Below are 20,509 nucleotides of genomic sequence, written 5' to 3' on the forward strand. Positions count from 1 at the left end.
AGACTTTTGCCACCTTCTGCCCCAACCCAGAATATGACATCTGTTACTGACTTGACTTGTGGGTCTGACCCACCCCAATAGAAACCCCACCCTGGGCCTCACTGGTGCCAGATAGGAGAGATGCCATCAAAGCAATGTTTGTTCACGCCCCTGTGTCCTTTCACATGTGCTTCCTCGATTCCCTTTCTCCCTTCTCTGCCTGGATGATTTCTGTATGAAGCATTTGATTGTCTCCTGACCGGTTCACTTCTTCCTCCAAGTGTCCTTTGAACGTCTGTTTGCCCTATCTCGCTGTATCACCGTTCCCGGTAGACGTCTTCCTCTGTCCTCAGTTGTGAGCTCCTCCAGGCAAGGACCATATCTTATTCGTCTTGGAGTCTCAGTCTGGCACCCTATGGGGGTTCAATAAGTGTTTCTGGACTGAATGAAAGAAGGTGGTAGAAAATGAATCAGACAAATGTTATCCCTTGTAGTGGACAATATAATTTTTTTGTAACCTTGATGGGCTGATGTAAAAAGGACAAAACTTCTAAAACAATCTTAACTTAATCTCCAGCCCCAATATCTTTATCCCAGTGTTTATTTACTTAATTATTAGTATTTCACAAACTTCCCTCTACACCCTTGACACTATTGTTGGATTCAAGAAAGTACACATTTCACATTATTACTGTTCATCTTTTATTAAAATTAGCTTTATTAAAACAGTACTACTTGATCAAAGTCTTGTGATTAAAAACATGTTCCAGATCACTAGAAGAAAGTTTATTAAAAGACTACTCCAGGTCCAGAAAGATGAAAGGCAATTTTGATTTATTAGACCAACATGGCCACAATGACTTGTAATTGAATTTTGTTTCAGAAGGGCAAAAAATACTCAAAGTGAATGGAGAATCCAGAGAAAATGAAATAAACAGAAGTGGAGATTAAACTAATATATCATCTTACTCTAAAAGGAATAATTTCTACTTGTAACTTTCTTGTTCCTAAGGAACTAATCATGGGGCAGATCTTGTGAAACTTTACATTAGTTCTTCAATTTCCTGAACTTGGGATGAGACCACTTCACCATTCACCACCTCCTGCACGATTGTCTTGATTTTTCGGGCTTTGGTGGGGTCTAAAGATAAAAATGGAACAAAGAGGAGCAAAAGTTAGTGTTTCAAATATTCATCTAAAGTTGGTTGTTTAATTAAGCTTCTAAATTAGGTATTGATGGATACAGTCCATCGAATTTAAACTTTTAGAAGTGACTTTTGCATTCTAAAAATCGTATTTTATTTAATGAAATGTATTCAGTGTTGTCTTCTGCACAAATGAAAATATATTTCTTTTTAAACGCGGAAAAAGTGTTTATGATTCTCATAATACCTCTTGATAGAGTAATTTTTTTCCCTTCCTGAGCTTGCCAAAAGTTTTAACACTGTACAGACTACTCATTTTTCTGCAGGAATGCATAAATGTTTTTTCCCTTGGCTCAGAATACAGATATACTTTAAATTTAAATTGTTAATAACATTGCAATATTCAATGAGATCTTATAGTTTTAGTAATTAATAACTGTGATCTTGACTTATTCTAAGTGGGAATCAGCATACCTTTAGAGGAATCAGTTGATGGTGCTTGAGATTTGGAGGCTGTCATCACATATGAACTTTCATCCAAAGAGTCACTGTAAGAAAACAAAGGAGAGGATATTGCATGATGCTTTCTGGAATGAGAGGGAATAAGGAGTTTGCTATTTGAGCTTAAAAAAAAAAAAACAACCCCAAAAAAAGGGCCGATTAGAGAAGGTATTCCAAATATTTTGATTAAGAATGATTGAATGATGCACCTTGAGGGTAATCATTTGGTGCGGTGCACCTTTGTTTTCAAACCCTGCCTAAAAAGGGCTCTTAAAGTGAAGCAAACTGGCAATTAATGGAAGAGCTGGTTTCCCGATTTATAGTCCTGAATTCTTCCCACTAGTCCAGGCTGCTGTTACTTTTGGAAAGTTTGCTGCAGTAGGCCTAAGGTGGCTGGGTGGCTGTTGTTTGATGTGTCATTTTTAGCGAGGGGCACTGATACCAGAACTGGAGCGGTTGTTTTTTCTAGTACTGAGCCTCAGTATGCCTCTCTGTGGTGCCGTTGTTCAGCTCAGCATTCTATGAACTTTTATCAAGGAAGGTAATGGGTGACAACACTTGGTTAATGGAGCGTTTAATAAATCTAAGGCATGCCTTTCCTACATGTGTTATTTTCTGTCAGCTACAGAATCCTTCCTTTTACTGCCCCCAAACTGCGTCGGGTGCCCCCTGTCGGTCAGCCATTGCGGTTATTTTCAGCCTCAGTGATTCTCACCCTTGGGCTTCGCCGTCCAGCAGGCGGCGGTAGGTCTCGATCTCCAGCTCCAGGCGGGTCTTGACGTTCAGCAGCCGCTGGTAGTCGGCGTTCTGGCGGTCGGCGTCGGCGCGCACCTGCAGCAGCTGCTCCTCCAGGCTGCCGATGAGCTGCTGCACCTGGGACAGCTGGCCGCAGTAGTCGCCCTCGGTTTCGGCCAACGAGTCCTCTAGGGATTTCTTCTGCACGTGGGAGGGGAATGACACAGACGTAACAATGGAGGGGACCGAAATGCGGAAGGCAGCCAGTGGTCTTACTAATTTGGATGCAACATTTTCTTTGCAAAGTCGAAAGGAAGCCGCGTCTTTCTGCGCGCGCCCTACCATGGCGAGCTGGGACTGGAGCTCGATCTCCAGGTTTTGAAGCGCGCGCCGCAGGTCGGTGACCTCGCTCTTGCTGGACTGAAGCTGCTCCGTGTTGGTGCTGATCTCCTTCCTGAGCTCCCCGCTCTGCCGCAGTAAAGAGGGGCGAGGGGACTAGGGGTGAGCCCTGCTCTCCCCTCGTCGGTCTTTAATGTGAACGTATCAAAGCCTTGTGTTTTTGTTAGTGGTGTCCTACCTTTTCGATGAACCAGGCTTCCGCGTCCTTCCGGTTCTGCTCAGCGATGGCTTCATACTGTGCCCGCATGTCGTTGAGGAGCCTGGTGAGGTCCACTCCGGGGGCAGCGTCCATTTCTACGCTGACCTGGCCTGGGCCTCCTGCATGGAAGCTTTGGAGCTCCTGGGGGACAACGAGTGAGAGAGGAGGGCGCGGGGGCCCGTTATGACTTTCGTGGGACACTTCCTCCATAAAAAATAGGCAACATATTTTACGACTGCATTGGCATAAAGATAAACATTAACAAAGTATCTTCAAACATTTTTAACCTTGAAGTTCATGTTTTTCTTCTGATTTTCAAAATCACCACGCAGTGCCCACCATGCCGAAGGGATGAGCTGGCCCTGCTTCTTGGGGATCCAGGACCTTTACAAAAAGGGAAGGCCTGGTGGAAACGGTACCTCGGGGGGTTTCAACTACAGCTGCCAAAGCAAGGGCTGCAGACAGTACATAGGCTTGTACACCGTTTGTACCATAGTCATTGATTTCCAGTAGAAAGCTGTTTAAAAGCCAATTGCCAGCGTTATGCTTCATAAATGTCCCTTCTGTACACCAGCTCCTGGTATACATTACAGCAGATCAGAGTTCTGTGTATGTATTACATGGGTATAACCAGTGTCTCTAGCATATATAACATTATGTATTATTGAACTTTTTTTTGAACTTCAGAAATACTATATTAAAAAAGTCGCTGTATCAGGACTATTAAAATTATGATTATCCTTACCTATTGATGAAAACAACAAAATCAGGAAGTGCCTCTAATGTATAGGAGCCACCATCAATACCACCACCACCATGACGATCACGTGCGCGTGCGCACACACACACACAGACACACACACATACTCAAAACAAATGGTAATATTAACAGGGAGGTAATGTATCATCCATATCTCTTCAAACTCTGGATTTGTAAATTTAAAATCGCGATTTTTGAGTCTGGGAGCAAAAAGCAGCTTAGAGAGCTGTGCTTTCTGGCCTCACCTCCTCGTGGTTCTTCTTCAGATAGGCCAACTCCTCCTGGAGATTCTCTATCTGCATCTCCAGGTCGGCTCTGGCCAGGGTCATCTCGTCCAGCACCCTGCGCAGGCCGTTGATGTCAGCTTCCACGTTCTGGCACAGGGCCAGCTCATTCTCGTATCTGAAAGCCAAGTGCAGAACAGTTTAGGGGATCAACACACCCATTTGATGAAGGCCCCCTGCATAAATCTGGCAGCCTTGTGATGTATGCATGCTGTTTTTGTTTTTCTAACTTTTTCTTTTTTTTTTCATGGTAGTTTACTACTCAATTAGAGAGAAGTGGAAAAATTATGAAATGATATTTTTCTACCAGCAGTGATCCCCAATAGCACTGCATCCCAGGCTACAAATTCCCTTCTGGCTGGCTGCTCTGACTACGGACAACAGTAGCCCCTCTCTAAGTAGAGTTTCTGATAGAATCCTAAAAGCAGTTGAAAATAAAACGATAATGAGTCATCTTGCTTAAGTTTTATTCATGATTTAATTTAAAACATCAATACTCCTTTAGTAGCTTGTATCAAGATTTTACAGGTTCAGGTTCCTCACCACTACCACATCCTGAGTGGAAATTTTGTGGAGCAAAAGGAACATTAGTATTTCTTCCTTATGTCTGGGAGGGTGGAATATGGGCAAAGAGGAGGGAATTTAAAAATAAGTGCATGGTTAATATTTTAGTTGTATGGAATGAGAAAAAAGATCATTTCGTTTAACTCCCGGGTGAGAACATTATTAATTCATTTTGATACATGAAAGATGGAGGTTTAGAACATTGGTAGAATTATCATGTCACATCATGAGTCAATAGCAAATGTCAAATATGGTAATCCATAGCCCTGGGTTTAAACAACTTCTAATTAAGGACATGTAATGTGAATTGCGCTTGAATCTAGTTACTTTCTTGGAGGCTCAATGTGAATTTTCCGAAACATTAAATGCATGGAGCATGTGACCTACAGAAGGGTTGAAACAGTTGCCATCAATGAGAGTAGGAAAATGGAGAAGAAGAAGAGACACTGGGACATGTCAGTCATCGCTAGTCTTTTCTACTCACTTCATCCTGAAGTCTTCAGCAGCTAGTCTTGCATTGTCGATCTGCAGGATGAGCTGGGCGTTTGCAATGCTGGCAGAAATGATCTGGCAAAACAAGGGAAGCAAGGTCGTGAGAGACCAGTGTTTTGCAAATATATTTTTGACAGGAAAAAAATGTTAGGTGATGTTAAAATGGCATTTTACTAGGAGTTTAAGGCCGTTTGACTTTTTGAAAGAAATTCAAGACATTTGAAATTTGGAAGAGTCATTGATTTTTGAAAGAAATATATTTATAAAATATTATTTAAAAATTAAGAAACATACACTTCCTACAGAAGAAGTAGTGGAGATACCGTCACTTTATGGTAAATGTTAAAATGAAACTAGGTATCTTGAGATGAGAAATTACTTCAAATACAGTTGAATTGAAAGATAGCTGAGTTTTTGGTGATTTATCACTGTAAAATATTGAAACAGCAGAAAAGAAAAGTGAAAAATAATTCCCAAAGCCCCTGCAAAAAACCATATTGTTACCTTATTCCTGAGGTCTTCAATCAATGGATAGTATTTACTGTAATCATTCTGTGACCTGGGGTCTCCAGCCCCAGATCCTCGGGTTTCGTACCATTCTCGAATTTTGTTTTCTAGCTCGGTGTTCGCCTCTTCTAGAGCTCGAACCTTATCCAGGTAGGACGCCAATCTGTCGTTAAGATTTTTCATAGTTTCCTTTTCTGATCCAGAAAGAAGTCCTCCATCGTTGCCCGAGAGGATGCCAAGAGACCCACCTCCTGGGCTTCCCCCAAATGCGATCCCCAGGGCCCCAAAGCCACCTCCCATGGCTCCCCCGTAACCAGTGCCCATTCCTCCTGCAAAGGAACTGGCAGAGCCACCACCCAAGCCAGAACTAGAACCAAACATGGAGGCAGCAGAAAAGCCACCCGCATAGCTGCCTCCAAAGCCAAAGGCACTTCCCGCATAGCTGCTTCCGATGCTGGAGGAAGACATGCCCCTGGCTCTGCCCAGTGTCCCGCTCTGGGAAGAGAGCCGCTGGGGCAGTCCAGAGGTTCGCACGGAGAGTGCCATGGTGATACTGGAAAGATCTACAGCCTGGGGAGGGTGACCACAACCTGAGAGGAAGCAGTGTCAGCAAGGCAGGAAGGTTACCTTTTATAGGTCGTGGAATGGGTGTTGGCAGTTGAAAAGTTCACTCTCTCCATTCAGATATAGTGCCCCCCTCCCCATCTTTTTTTTTTTTTTTTTTGCCAGCTCAACAAGAAAATGATTTATGCATATGGACAATTCATTGGTGTAGAAATAATTGAATAATTGTTCCCATCACACATTTGTTATAGGAAGAAGAAATCTGGGTGGAGTGCAGATAGGTTGTCATAAGGAATTTTTCTTACCCAAATTATTCTATTGCTTGTATTCTCAGCACTGCCCAGTTGTCTTATGCACAGTGGGAAAGCCATGAGTGAGTGCTGAATAGTTAAATTAATCAATACTCCTTTCTAAGTCTGCCTTCTTGAAGTTCCTCACTCATATTTCCTGTTTATTTCCTTTAGAAAACACGATGTAAACCATCCGATCATGATCCAGTCTATCATCTAGTGGAATGTAGTTTCAGAAGCATTTGTGAAATGCTCTGCTGGAGGGTGGGGAACAAATGCACTTTCCAGATTGATACTGGAATTTGAATTTTCGGGAATTTAAAAACTTTGTCATTATGTTGTTGTATGATTTCCTTTTTTTTTTTTCTGATCTTGCAAGAAGACCTCTTAAACTCTGAAAATTGTTATTTTTAAGTAGAATATTACAGTACATTCAGCAGATCTTCCTTTTACATAAAAATTGACCTTAGTAAACTTCATGAAATCAGGAGCCTTGTCTGATCGGTCATTACTCTACCCCCAGCATTGCTAGTGTATCAAAAAACAATTAATTTTTTTGATACTGAAATTGCATCAGTGCTCAATCAATCCTCAACTCCTCCCCACAAATATCCAGATATTATCTGCTCTGACTCTAGCCTCCCTGAGGGTGAGGTTCTTCAATTCTGTGAATAGTCCTATGCACAGTCCTGTGAACAACCAGAACCAGGATTACCCACTGGTGATTTGGGGGCAGTTGCAGAGGGGGTTCTGTCTGAAGCCCATGTCTGACCTGTATAGGGAATACCCAGTATCAATTCTGACAAATGGAAGAACCTTGTGATCCTTTTTATCACTTTCCTAGGGTCAGGAATGGTGAATCCAAGGTGAAATCTGACTACACCTCTCTTCTACCTTTTTATAGAAGAGACGTATGCCAAGGGACATATTTCCTCCCCAACCTATACACATTGCAAAGAGAAAGCAAGTAGGATTCCTAGGTAAAGGGGTTTTAAGCAAGTGATAATGCAGAAATTACATATTCTCATTCACAATAGATATAGAAAGGATGCAGAAATCTAATGCAGACTTAGCTTGAAGAGAAGGGCTGTAATCCGTCCATTGGTTTCATTTCTTGAGAGAATGCAAATTTACAGGGGTCTCAGCCTCATATGAAGATTTATCCCCCCCCCCCCAAGGATTCCTTTAATCTGTGTTACAAGCGTTTTCTCTGAGCCTGTCCTTGCTGGACTCATTAGTGGTTATTGTGTACTTACTGTGTTCTGGACATTGGGTTGTGGCTACCTCTTAAGGTGGATACTTTTACCCCATTTTAAAGATAAGCAGTCTGAGGGCCAGGATGTTAACTGACTTGTTCAAGGCCACACAACCAGGAGAAGGCACTGGGTCTGCAGTGCCTTCTATAGACACACAAACCTGCCTACCGTGAAAACAAAAGGAACAAGGTTCACTCTGACCCCCAGATCGTGAGACTGGGTTTCTGCCCTGCATATCAATCAGGAGTTTAATTAACTCTTTCCTTTTCAAAAAAGCTTCCTCCTTGAATTTCATTTCTCAGTGTACCGGCTGAGACCCAGATATTTTCATGGTTTATAAGGAGTGATATTACATATGTAATCCTGCGAACATGTAGGCAAATGTATTTCTAGCTATATTTTTGGACATGTGACCTCATCTACAGAGATTTTATAAAGTACTAGTTAAACTTGCACTTCCCACACAGGAACTTGATGTTATGATTATAAATTATTAGTCACTCACAGCAGCATCTCTCTAAGACAGAGTGATCCCGTTTTATTGCATTAGAAATGAAAACAGACTGTTACTTGCTTACAGAGTCAGAAGTCATGTGCCAAATTTAGAACTGTGACTTAGTGATATGATCACGTTTTATGGTAATATGATTAACTTGAATTTTTGAACTTGGAACCACTTTTGTGCCAAAATGTATACTTTCCAACTCTAATGCCTGTGTGTAAATTTTAAATAATTTTGTTCAACATCTATACATTATGTTTATACATTATCCCTTTGTGTTTCTGTACACATGATAGATTATCCTAGACTGTAAACCTCTTAGGTGAGGATTATATCTTCTTCATGTTTTATCCTGAGTCTTAGCCTAGTGTTTGGCTAACTTCATTCTTGCACACTTGGAGTTATTTCACTTGAAAGAACTTAATCCTTAATATATTTGACTGTGTCATTTAAAATTCATTTCATTTGGAAATGACTTCACTCCAATTTACTGGTATGCTTTGACTAAGATTTATTCTGAATCCAACTATGAATGAGGAACAACTTCAGAAGTTGAAAAGAGAAATATTTCTTCTTCAGTGGCTTTTTTTTTTGGTGGGGGAGGGAGGGCAAAGTTAAAGAATTAAGTCTCTATTTTAGAGTTTTTGGATGTGAAAATAACTTTCTTTGCCAGCTGTAAAAATGTAGGAAGGTGCTAAGGTATGAAGTGGGAAAAGTCTTGGCCTTGTTGGCAAAATGATTACATGGGTTGAGGCCCAGAGGACAATGACTATAACCAAGGTGAACTGTTCAAAAGAATTATGTCTTCTATTTTTGTAGAGTTTAGAGAATACTCAAAATGAGGGCTATTATTTATGTGACACTTGTAAATCTTTAGATTTTTACTAAGTGAAACGTGTGCTCATCTTTTCATGTCAGATCGGTTAGTTTCCTGGTCTTTGACTGCAGAATTTTCCTTCTGAGTTCTTTCTCTTAAAGACGTACCTTTCACTTTGTGCAATTTACTGATCACTTGGTTCGTAACACCTTTTTTCTTTATTTTTTGCTTTGGATAACATTTTAACTTCCTGTGAGCGAGTGAAAGAATATTGAGTTACTGATGTTTTACACTGTGCTTTTGAGAAAACGATGAAGTAACACCATGGTGTTCACATGCTGGAGGATGACTTTTGGACTTCAGAGCTTGGTGATTCTCAAAAGCAAGGGAGGCTTGTACGTGGTGAGAGAGAGGAGGAGGAAGATAAAATAAGACTACGGTAAGGTGATCTTGGAAGTGAGTCGAGGAGAGAGAAAACAGATGTTTGAAGGGAAATTGAAAAATAGAAATTGCTGACCAATGCTTTAAGTTGGAATTGCTCTTTGAGGGTGTCATAAGGTGCCTGAGACCACCCCTAAGCGAGTGTGAGTGAGAGCAGACGGTGTCCACTGGTCAAGTTTTGATTTTAGGTCATTTCATGTCATTTTTCTTTTTAGATATTGTAAAGGCTCTGTGTAGAAGGAATTCTCAAAGCCCAGAAAAAAAATTGTTCTGTCCATCCTGACCTCATCTGTAGGGGTTCTGAGTTTGATAGCTCCACTTCTGCACCGATAATTTCATATAAAGCCATGAAATATATTGATGGTGGTTCTCATGTGTGATAAAGAGACCTATATTTAAGCACTGTGAATCTTCTCTGGATCTGTATGCCTGTCAGAAACAGGATCGTGCTGTAGAAGTATAGATACAGAGATTAACACTTCACTTTCATACAGTAACTACTGGTAGAACCGGAGGTAGAATCATCTGGTCCCACATGTGTGTACGGTCTCACCTACTAACTTGGAAAGATTACTTGGAAGAAACTAGAGACAGACCAAAAGGCAAGGCTTAATCTTCATTTTTATGATAGGAAATTGAGTAAAAATAGTAATTTTACCTCTTTTAACAAAGCGTCATTATTGCAGTATGAGAGTGGCCATGCCTAGTGAATTTCAAACTCACCTCCTTAATTAGACTCATGGTCTCTGGTGTTTGCATCTCAGGGTCTCAGACTATTCTGGAATGTGTCTTGGTATGTGAAAAAGAATTCACTTATAAAAGTTCTTAGCATCTTTAAAAGCAGTTTACTTAACTAAAGTGACTTGAAGGAAATTAAGAAATAGAACAAGAGTGAAACCTCTTTACTTCTTTGAAAAGCAAAGGAATGAGAATGGGTGAAAATAATATCTTTTCTGACAAAGACTGTGCCGAATCAAATCTTGTGTGTGACGTTAGCTGGACATGTGTGACAACAGTGTGTTGTAAGTCAACATGGCTAGTGAAAATGACCACTAGAAAACAACAAAACAACGAAGCATAGGAAGATGTTCAGGTGGTACCCAGTAATTGTTTGTCATGTAATTAGTTGCTTAAAAGGATGTCATGACTTTAGGCAAACAGCCCTGAAGTTCAATTTTGCTCCGTTACTTGGTAACTGTGACTGTGGGAGAGTCCTTATTTCATGTCTTCATAGGTAAATTGGGGAGAACATGATAAGGTCAAACCACAGGAAACTGCTATTTTTGAAGGTCAAAAATGATCACATTTTGGTAAGTTCATACTCACATGATTCAACCCAATATCCTCTACCTCATGGGTGGAAGATTTAATTTAATTGTGAAGATTAAATGAGAAATGCATATAAAATGCTGGCACACTGTTTAGCACATATTAAGGGCTCAATAAACGGTGGCAATTACTATTCTTAAGTGAATCACATTATTTTCAACGTAATAATCACACTCAAAATCCTATTTATTTACCAACTCATATATCAAAATTTAAATCCAAGCTATCCATTTACTAGAATACAATGATGGAGGGCAAATTTATCTTTCCTGTAAACATCTGCAAGGCAGTTATGGCTCACTAAAATGCACAAGGAGTGAGAGCACAACTTGTAACCTTTTGGAGTCAGATGTGCTACCGTTGTGCCGCCAGGTCTCTCGGGGGGCTAATACGTGACCATTCATATTTAGTTTCTTTCATTTAGCTTCATGTTTTTAAGGTTCATCCACGTTGTAACATGTATCAGTACTTCAGTCCTTTTTATTGCAGAATACTATTCTGTTGTAGGGATATCTCATATTTTATTTATCCATTCATCAATTGATGAGCATTTGAGTTGGTTCCACTTTTGGGCTATTATGAGTGAAAATGCTGTGAACGTTTCTGTACAAAAGAACACACTGTATGATTCCACTTATAGAAATGTCTAGATTAGGCAAATCCATAGAAAGGAAGTGGATTAGTGGTTGTCGGGCTGGGAGGGAAGAGGATTTTGGGTGACTGATAATGGAGTTTCTTTTTGGGGTGATGAAAATGCTCTAAAATTAGATAGTGGTGATGGTTGCACGATCCTGTAAACATACTAAAGACCTCGGAATTACATACTTTACAAGGATGAATTTTATGGCATGTGAATTATATTTCACGAAAGCAGTTATTTAAAAAAATAGTAAGAAACATCTCATCACATACCTTTACCGCATAAAGAAACAGGGCACCCAATGAAGATTTACACAGTTTATTATCATAAGTTGCAGCATTCTGCCTTGAGAAGGGTTTGGCTGATTTTGTTTTTGATCTACTCCCATTTCAAGCATAATGTACTTCATTCTTATTCTGCTCAGCATTTATGATTGGAATTTGACTCTCAAATTATTCAAAGAGCTGATCTGACTTTTAAAGGCAGTGGAGACAATGAGGGCAAAAAGCAGATATCTCTTAAGGCAAGTAGAATTATACTGATATTGAAAATTTAATGAAATTAACCAGGAAATTGACTCAAGAATCCAGGGACCCCTGAAAGGAGATTTTGCAATCCAGAAACAAGAGGAGTTAGAGAGAGGTTCATTTGCAGTTTGCATACACTCCTCTGGTCTGTATAGCAGTTTAGTATAATTGAAATATGCTGTAATGTTTGGGAACATTAACGAATTGATATTAGGTGGTGTGAAACTTGTGATTAATGCATTTTGTGGTAAAGATGGCAGTAATGATATTTTAAATATCCTAGTGCTCATTGGATTTCATTTTTGCAGGCAATTTGCAGCTCCTCTGAGTAAAACATTTATATTCAATTACGAAGACTGATAAATGGACTGTCCCCCCTCTTCTGATCACTACAAAACATTCATGATACTCTCTGATGCTGCCTTCTTGTTGGGAGCAAAATTTATAGCTACATTTCTTTCAAAACCTCAGCAGCATCACCTTCTGGCGGCTGTTTACATAACTTCTTCCACTTCTCTGACTTCGGATGACACAACCTTGCCGTCCACTACTTCCTGCACGACTGTTTTAATCTTCCTGGTTTTCTTTATATCTGAATTTAGATTTAAATAGAAAATGTTAATTCAGACATATGACTCTGCTAGTTTATAATATTCAACTTTAAATTATTACTTTGTATGCATTTCCTTATTTTAGAAAAAAGCTGAACCCATTCTCTTTCTTAAATGATCTTAAGTCCATCTTATAAATAAATGCAGGAGGGGGGAGGGTATAGCTCAAGTGGTAGAGCGCATGCTTAGCATGCCTGAGGTCGTGGGTTCAATCCTCAGTACCTCCTCTAAGAATAAATAAATACTAAATATACCTAATTACCTCCCCCCACCAAAATAAATAAATGTAGGAAATATTGAATTAAGTAAAATATACATTTTCATCTTATTTTACCTTTTCAAGATCTCAGGATGTCTCACGACAGTAATAGCATGGGCCAAGAAAATCACCCTGTTACAGGGCATGTGAGAAATTTCCCATATGGAGAGTCTCTTTATGTGATGTGCCTGATTTTCAGAATCTGTAGGGTACTATCTGTTTCCTTGAGAACTGAGCTCCCTTTACTTTTCACCAGTGGCAGATAATAAGTGGTGAGTACTGAGAATTCAGTCTTACAGGAAATGTGTGAAAATCAGAATACTTACCTCCCTCCTCCAGGGTACTTAACAGGTAGTCTGTACTGTTTTTTGTTTTTTTAAGAAAAGAAAAAGAAACAGAGAGAAGTATTATTGCCATTTTGAAAGTGAAGCACTGTCCTGCCTTTTTGTTTCAAAGTGAAGTCTGAGTGTTGTGTTTTACTGCTGTTTGTATTTTCCCCCTTTTACAGTGCTTGTTACTTCAAACTTGAGTGTCTTAGTTTTTAACTTGAAAAATACACAGCTTCACAACCAGCCTGTTTGACCTATGCTAGACATTTTTGTAATTAAAATAACAAAATTACAATGTAAGTTCCAATTTGTGTTCCCTTGTTGTTGCCTTTCGTGGACGTGGTATTTGAAGACAGACAGTTGCTGCTACAACACTGATGATTCTTAAACTGATTCCCACCGACCTCTGTGCCCTGTTGTTCAGTTCATAACCTTGCAATGAGAACTCTAAAAAGTTATAGTGCTTTCAAGTCTGTATTAGTCATAGAAATTAGCACAAGCATAGTCTGTATCGTCTGTCTAACCGTCTTCTACCTCAGTGCTACGACATGACCTCAAATACAAAGGAGGTACTTGGTATTTTGGGAGTGTGTGTACTTGCTGGTATATTTTTGTTTTGTTGTTGTTGGTGGTGGTGGTGGTGGTGAGGTGTGTGTAATTACTCTTGTGCTGGGGATTGCATTGGTGCTGACAGTTTAATGTATGGACGTTAAAATAGGGCAGCACATAGCCATTAACACATATCCCTTGATTCTGAGAGCCTTACTTTACATCTTCTCCTTCCAGAAGGCGACGGTAGGTAGCAATTTCCTGCTCAAGCCGGGTCTTTATATTGAGGAGAATATTGTATTCGTTGCTCTGACGTTCTGTATCCATCTGAATCTGCACCAGTTGGTCTTCAAGGAAGTTTAGCTGTCTCTGGATGTTGGCCAAAAGGCTGCTATAACGAGCGGTGGTCTCCTCTAGTGTATGCTCCAAAGCGTCTTTCTAAGAGTGCAAGAAAAAGTGGATGTTTCTTATGTAAGGACCTGATTTAAGAGGTGGCTCAATTTTAATTTTTTTTTTTTTTTGAGGAGAATTTCTACAGCTAGTCGCTGTGGGCATCATGCATATTTCTAGCTTTGTCTCCCACTATTTCCATCTAGGCAGCCTCAGCCAGCCAGCTGGGGTCACTGGCTCTTGGGGTGTTTTGTTTGTTTATTTGTTTTTAGCTTTGTACTCACTGTTCTCTCACTGCAATATATTATATTATTGTTCTCAGTATCTGCTTCCCTTCCCTGTGATTTGCGGTGCTTTTCCATGTGGAACATTAGACTTCCTCATCCCATTGGTGCCAGGCTTGATCATGTGACTCGCTGGCTCATGAAATGCAAGTGAAACTGATGAATGCCTTTTCTGAGGAGATAGCTTTAAGAGCTATCTCATGGTCTGGCCATTGCCCCATTCTTTCTGGCATATCAGTGGCATGCCCCGGGTAGAGTCTACTCCTTTCGACTTACCATGGAGCAGAAAGGTCATGGAGCAGAGCTGCAGCCAACCCATGATGGACGTAGTGCTGTTGTAAGCCACTGTGATGTGGGGATTGTTACCACAGCAAAAGTCGTCATGAGCTGACTGATATGCTCAGCCTGGAATGTCTTGACCCCTGTTCTCCAATTAAAAGTTCTTCTCACTTTTTCAGATCTACTTTCAGTGCCACTTTCCCTGTGAAATCCTTCAACTCAGCTTTTTCCTCTGCATCCTTGCCCTTGATTGTCTTCTGTCTTTTCATTGTAATCAGTTGTTTGGCCTGTTTCTCTGCCTGCTCTGCAAGGGAAGGGGTTATTTTCTGCAGGTGTTTGCATTTCCAGAGTTGCTAGTACAGGCACCTAGTAAACACACACGCACTGAGGGCTGAAGGTTAGAGCGCTTTACCATGTTGTGTTGGGACTGGAGCTCTATATCCAGGCTCTGGCAGCTGTTTCTCAGCTGCTTTGCTTCATCCTTGGCTCCTTTTAGCTCTTCAGTGCTCAGTGTGACTTGTTGTTGGAGGGTTTCACTCTAAAGTTCCAAAGATGAGAAAAATAAATAAATGAGAAAAGTAAGAAAAAGAACATAAGAAGGGAAGGAAGGAAAGAAAGAAGAAAGAGAGGGAAGGAGGGAGAGAGGAAGGAAGGAAGGATGGAAGGAGATGAGTTCTGTCTTTTGGGAGGACAGTTTCTACACATTTGCTTATCCTTTGGAATGATTCCATTACCTGTAGCTCATACTGTTCTTTGGCCTTCTGAAGGTTCTCCTGGGCCATGGCTTCATGTTTCTGCCTCATTTCATTCATGATGGCGCCGAGGTTCAGGCCTGGAGCAGCGTCCACCTCTACATTTACGTTCTTGCCCAGATGAGCGCGGAGGCTCTTCACTTCCTACGAGAATGAAAATCCTGATTGATTATGGTCTGAAGCACATTCTCAGATGAGGCTGTGCAGAAAAGACATAGTTAGTCTTATGGCTTCTTTCACTGGGGAGAAGTAACAGAGGAAGAAAGTAACACCTCAGGTAAGGCTTATTATTACGAGCCAGGTACTGCTCTAAGCAGTTCAACCCTGATGGCACTGTATGGAAAGAAGTTAGGCTCACGTCATTCTTGTCATCTTCATCACCACCACCACCACCACCACCACCGGATCTTCCTCTATTTCCTCCCCCTCCTCCTTATTATTATTAAAGCCGTTCTATTATTTCCAATAGTACTTCTGAATATTTTCTCACCTCCTCATGTTCTTTTTGGAGGAGATGCCGGTCTTTATTTAGCTCTTCAATTTGAATCTCCAAGTCTGTCTTCCTCAGGTTTAACTCATCAAAGACCTTATGCAGGCCTTGGAGGTCAGCCTCCACGGCGAGGCGTAGCTGTCTCTCGGCCTCAAACCTGTGAATTAATTAGTTTGGAGAGATGATTGAGTCCTTCTGAAGCCATTATAGAAGAGATAATCTTACAATGAGATAGATTTTTATGTGGTACATGAGGAGTTCAATTTCAGTACATTATTGTGTCTCCCTTTATACATTCTGAAAATGTTCATGAGAACATTGGCATCAGATAATTTGCTGCATAATGTAGTCTCTGTGATGTGGAGTGATTGGTTAAAAAAAAGCAATCAAAATTACTTTTATAAGTTTCTAAATTCTAGAATATATTTTTTTAAAATTCAAAAAATATTTTGCTGTAATTACTGTGCTAGCAAAGGGTTCTCATTATTCGTGTTAAATAATTAGGTTGGTATTATAAATAATAAATAATTGGTATTAGATTGTTAGGTTCACTTAGTGAATGCATATCATCAGTTTCTTTTTCTTACTTTGTAAACAGATGCATCCAAAGTGAATTATCTTAAAAATTCATCCATTCTCCTCTACAGTCTTATATACTCCTATTTTTATTAATGTAGTAAACTTAAAAAAATGATAATGCACTGAGCCCTTTCAGATGCTGACTGGAATTAATGAACTTTTGCTGCTTTAAACTTCAGGTCTGCATCCTCATTGCTTTCTCTTTGATTCCTTGTAGCATTAAAACGTTACCCTTCTAAACCACAAAGGACTCTTTAGTACCAATGCGTTATATGAATTCAGGATGAGGAAGCCCTAGTGTAGAAGCATTTATGAGGAACAGCTCTGATCACATGTTTGTGATGTGACTATAAGAAAGTGAACACAATTTGAACTGCTTTTATCAACCTCGTTCTTTGGTTGGTCAGACTGTATTGTAAAACACTGGGAAACTAGAAAGCATTAAGAGTCAACCTTAGAACTTGGGTCATACACTTGTAGGCATCTGAAGGAACGTGGGTGACTTGGATAATCACTGAGGGTAGATAAATGGCTGTCTTTAGATAACAGAAGGGCACTTAGGTGGATGGGGAGTTGTAAATTGCTGTTATTCCAAAGGGCAGAATTAGTTTCAGTAGGTGAAAAGATAGATGCCAGGTTACTTAAAAAGAACATTCTGGCAGCCAGAGCTAACCATCGAGAACAGTGGTAGTAACTGGAGGTGTTCATTCACGTGCTGGGTGACCAAATCTTAGGATTGTGGAAGAAAGAAGGCCAGTCCTGATGCTGGGCTAGACCAGATAGCTTTTAATGCCCTTTAAACTCCAAGGTTCTGAAAATATTTAATGGTAGCTCCTTTGCCCCGCAGTGTGGAAAGCTGGGTGTCATGAGGGACCACTGAAAGGCACTCCTTTTCAGGAAGCATTCCCAGGGTGTCAGAGAACCTACTTCAGCCTGAAGTCCTCGACAGCCAGTTTAGCGTTATCAATTTGCAGGACACATCGAGCATTTTGTAGCTGAGCATCTTTAATCTGGAAAATACACAAGAAAGAATGACATTTTCACCTGGGACAGGAGTCTAAAATGATTGAGTTTTTCCTCAGCTACAACCACGCTTGTGTCAAAGATGATGTTCAAGGATTTCCATTTGAAAATAAAAAGGTGGAATACTGAGATGAGTATTTGACATAGTAGATGTTATGCAACTCTAGTCCTTAGGGTTTGGTCAGCTTTCGTCTGATTGTGCAGATGGAGAGTTTAATTCAACATGAGCCATCAGATCTTGATGAGTGCCTTGCCTTTGGTGTTGTTCCCGTTTAGAACGTTCCTCTCAGGCCCTCTCACTTGGTGAACTCCTTCTCCCCAGGTCTCGGCTTAGACATCATTGCTTCAAGGAAGCCTTCACTGATTTCCTCAGTGAAGGTCTGAGGAAATCTGATCCTCAGAGCTGGATGAAGGGCTTGTGCTTTCACTGCTCTGCACAGGCCTCCATGTATCCTTCTGTGTAGGAGAATGCTGCCTTTGTCCATGTCTGTTTCCCCCAAACCACATTCTGTTCACCACCACAGGCCTCAGTGCCCAGTGTGGTGCCCAGTACCTAGATAGTGTCTACTGAATATTGGCTGAATGAATGCACACTTGCCATGTCGTGGGATTTGTGCTAGGCACTGGGCCTGTCAGGATGGATAAGCCCCTGATCTTAGGAAGAAGTTGCCTCATGGGGAGTCCTCTAAGATGCATGTAGATCAGAAGTTTGCTTGTAAAAGATGCCACAACAACACATCTCTTTCAGCAGATCTGGTGGGAGCTGCCTTCTTTCACATACTGGGTCTGCCCATCTAAACATTTGGCTATGCCTATGTGTTTGGAATGATCCTAAGTTACTTCAGAAAAACGAATTGTGAGACTGGGAGAATGGTTGGCTGATTTTGAATGTCTTTAGTGGGAGCTTGAGAAGAATGACCTCTTGGGCAATTTAAACACCTTTGCCTCACATCCCGACAGCTCCTGAAACCCCAAAGTAACTTCCTGTAAAATCTGAATCAAGTCGCACTGATGTCTAATACAATGCAGGAAAAAGAGACATGCTGGTGAGTAAGTGACCTTTGCTTGAAAGAAATAGGAATGTTAAAACAGAAATGAAAATGAAAGGGACACTCTTCTTGATTAGATAAGAATTTTAAAACAGAGTAAGTGTTCTGTGTCATATTTGAAATCTTCAATTTAGGAGCAAAGTCTTATTTTGCATAACTGATAAAACAACTTCACCTTTCTTGTATGACATGGGAGCAGGTACGATTGCAATAAATTTGAATTGGGGGCAGTAAAACATTTTATTACTGTGGAGGTGGTTTCTGAACCGTTTGGTGATGATGATCAGATTATTAAACATTTTAAAGACATTTTAAAATCCAGATATCATTAAGGCTTATACCCCTCCCCCCATTTCCACTCTGAATCACTTTATCCTTGAATTCTATGATCCAGTATTCTATCACTTGTGTTACAACATTTATATAAATGAAAGGAGTGGAAAATCTCTAAATTGACTGGGATTTTAAAAGTTGATAGACATTAGGTGAAAAACCAGCAAAGATTTGTTACCACATAAAAAATTGTTAGCTCTTTCCAGAAAAAGAGTTTACTATTTGCTTAGCCTTGGTAAACTGACAAAAATACAGATAAGACTGGAGGATAAAATTTCAATATTTTGTATGTAATTAGAATTATTATTATTATTTTGAATGTATGGTTTAGAATCGTCCTATTGTAGTCAGGTATTCTAGCACTAAGAGTAGACGGTAGAATATACCATTTTTATAGATGTAGCATTTGAGCCTAATTTGCTTTACAATGTCCCTTGGGACCTGCTTAACATACATATCATGTTGATGTATCATACAGCTGAATAGTGGAGAAGAAAGCACAGGCATCATGCCTCACCTGATTTTGCAGCTCTTGGATTTGTTTCCAGTATGCACTGTGGTCCCGACTGGTGCCAGGGGTGTTGGCTTCATACCAATGCTTGATCTGTAGTTCAAGTTTGGAGTTGGACTGCTCCAGGGACCGCACTTTCTCTAGGTAGCTTGCTAGGCGGTCGTTTAGGCTCTGCATGGTCATCTTCTCATTGCCAGCACACAGGATCCCCGCGGCGAGATCGCTCCCATAGTTCACCATGTGTCTGGAGGTTGAGATGCGGGTGCCGTGGCCTCCAGCCCCACCATACACGCTAGGTGTGCTCCCCTTCCTATATATGCTGAGTGCAGGGCCCTGTGATGAGGAGCTCAGGCTTCTGTGGAAGATTCTGTTGTTGAAATCCATTGGGGATTCTAGGAGGGAGCAGCTGTAGCTTCAGGATGGATGGAGCAGAGTCTGTCTCTTGGTGGATGAGCTGACCTTTTATAAAGTTTCCAGGAAAGAAACGCCTCCTGGGCTGACATCTCACTTTCCGATTGACTCCACAGTCCACCTTGCTTTTTTTTTTTTTTTTTTTTTCCCCTTTGTACAGCAATCTGTTTAATTCCATTCCAGAAATTACCACTAGAGGCCTTTCTTAGAGGCTTTTCTCAGAGGTGCTTTCTTTTTTTGAACAGAGGAAACAAAAGGAAACAGGAAGGTGTATTCTTTCAGCCGCGACACCTGGCTTGGCAGATTTTTTTCTTCCTAACATACACATAAAGCCTATTTGCAGTCTCCATGAATAATTTACCTAAAAAGACAGATGTGGGTACATAATAGTAAATCACACTAGTGATTAAAAAAAACAATGTTTAAGAGTTAAAGTTATCTTTTTTTCTTTTTGGTGAGAACATTTAAGTTCTACTCTCTTAGTAAATTTCAGTTGTACAATACAGTGTTATCAACTCCAGTCACCATGTTTTAAATTAGATCTTCAGAACTTACTCATCATATAGCTGAAAGTTTGTACCCTTTTACCACCCGCTCCCCATTTCCTCACCCCCCTCAGCCCTTGGCAACCACTTTTCTACTCTCTTTTCTGAGTTTGACTTTTTTTTCTTTAAGATTCCACATATAAGTGACACCGTGCAGTATTTGTCTTTCTCTGTCTTGCTTATT

The 20,509-nt window shown here is 40.4% G+C and overlaps 2 protein-coding genes and 1 long non-coding RNA gene across 5 annotated transcripts in view; 1 reads left to right on the forward strand and 2 right to left on the reverse strand.

The window, feature by feature from the left end:
- Nucleotides 1–20,509, forward strand: part of LOC105085239 (uncharacterized) — a 113,365-nt gene that overhangs the window by 29,144 nt on the left and 63,712 nt on the right. The window lies entirely within an intron of this gene.
- On the reverse strand, nt 905–6,126 carry KRT12 (keratin 12). Its single transcript, XM_064496065.1, has 8 exons — nt 5,563–6,126; nt 5,051–5,133; nt 3,964–4,120; nt 2,938–3,099; nt 2,703–2,828; nt 2,341–2,561; nt 1,599–1,672; nt 905–1,120 (listed from the first exon to the last, which is right to left on the reverse strand). Exons 1-8 carry the CDS (start codon nt 6,109–6,111, stop codon nt 1,023–1,025), a joined length of 1,470 nt encoding a protein of 489 aa, XP_064352135.1. The 5' UTR covers nt 6,112–6,126; the 3' UTR covers nt 905–1,022.
- KRT20 (keratin 20) lies at nt 11,736–19,786 on the reverse strand. Its single transcript, XM_010975486.3, has 8 exons — nt 19,376–19,786; nt 17,381–17,463; nt 15,875–16,031; nt 15,367–15,528; nt 15,045–15,170; nt 13,897–14,117; nt 13,128–13,162; nt 11,736–12,523 (listed from the first exon to the last, which is right to left on the reverse strand). Exons 1-8 carry the CDS (start codon nt 19,751–19,753, stop codon nt 12,426–12,428), a joined length of 1,260 nt encoding a protein of 419 aa, XP_010973788.2. The 5' UTR covers nt 19,754–19,786; the 3' UTR covers nt 11,736–12,425.

The sequence above is a fragment of the Camelus dromedarius genome, chromosome 16, assembly GCF_036321535.1.
Source record: "Camelus dromedarius isolate mCamDro1 chromosome 16, mCamDro1.pat, whole genome shotgun sequence".
In the NCBI taxonomy this organism is placed as follows: domain Eukaryota; kingdom Metazoa; phylum Chordata; class Mammalia; order Artiodactyla; family Camelidae; genus Camelus; species Camelus dromedarius.

Bases quoted from the DNA above. Each gene is read 5' to 3' on its own strand.
- KRT12 (XM_064496065.1), bottom strand. From the start codon at position 6,111: ATGGCACTCTCCGTGCGAACCTCTGGACTGCCCCAGCGGCTCTCTTCC. The intron at 4,121-5,050 runs GTGAGTAGAAAA...CTTGGCTTTCAG, and splicing joins GCTGAAGACTTCAGGATGAA to ATACGAGAATGAGCTGGCCC. The intron at 1,121-1,598 runs GTATGCTGATTC...TTTTATCTTTAG, and splicing joins ATCAACTGATTCCTCTAAAG to ACCCCACCAAAGCCCGAAAA.
- KRT20 (XM_010975486.3), bottom strand. From the start codon at position 19,753: ATGGATTTCAACAACAGAATCTTCCACAGAAGCCTGAGCTCCTCATCA. The intron at 13,163-13,896 runs GTAAGGCTCTCA...AACAAAAAACAG, and splicing joins CTGGAAGGAGAAGATGTAAA to TACAGACTACCTGTTAAGTA. The intron at 12,524-13,127 runs GTAAGTATTCTG...ATCTAAATTCAG, and splicing joins AAGTACCCTGGAGGAGGGAG to ATATAAAGAAAACCAGGAAG.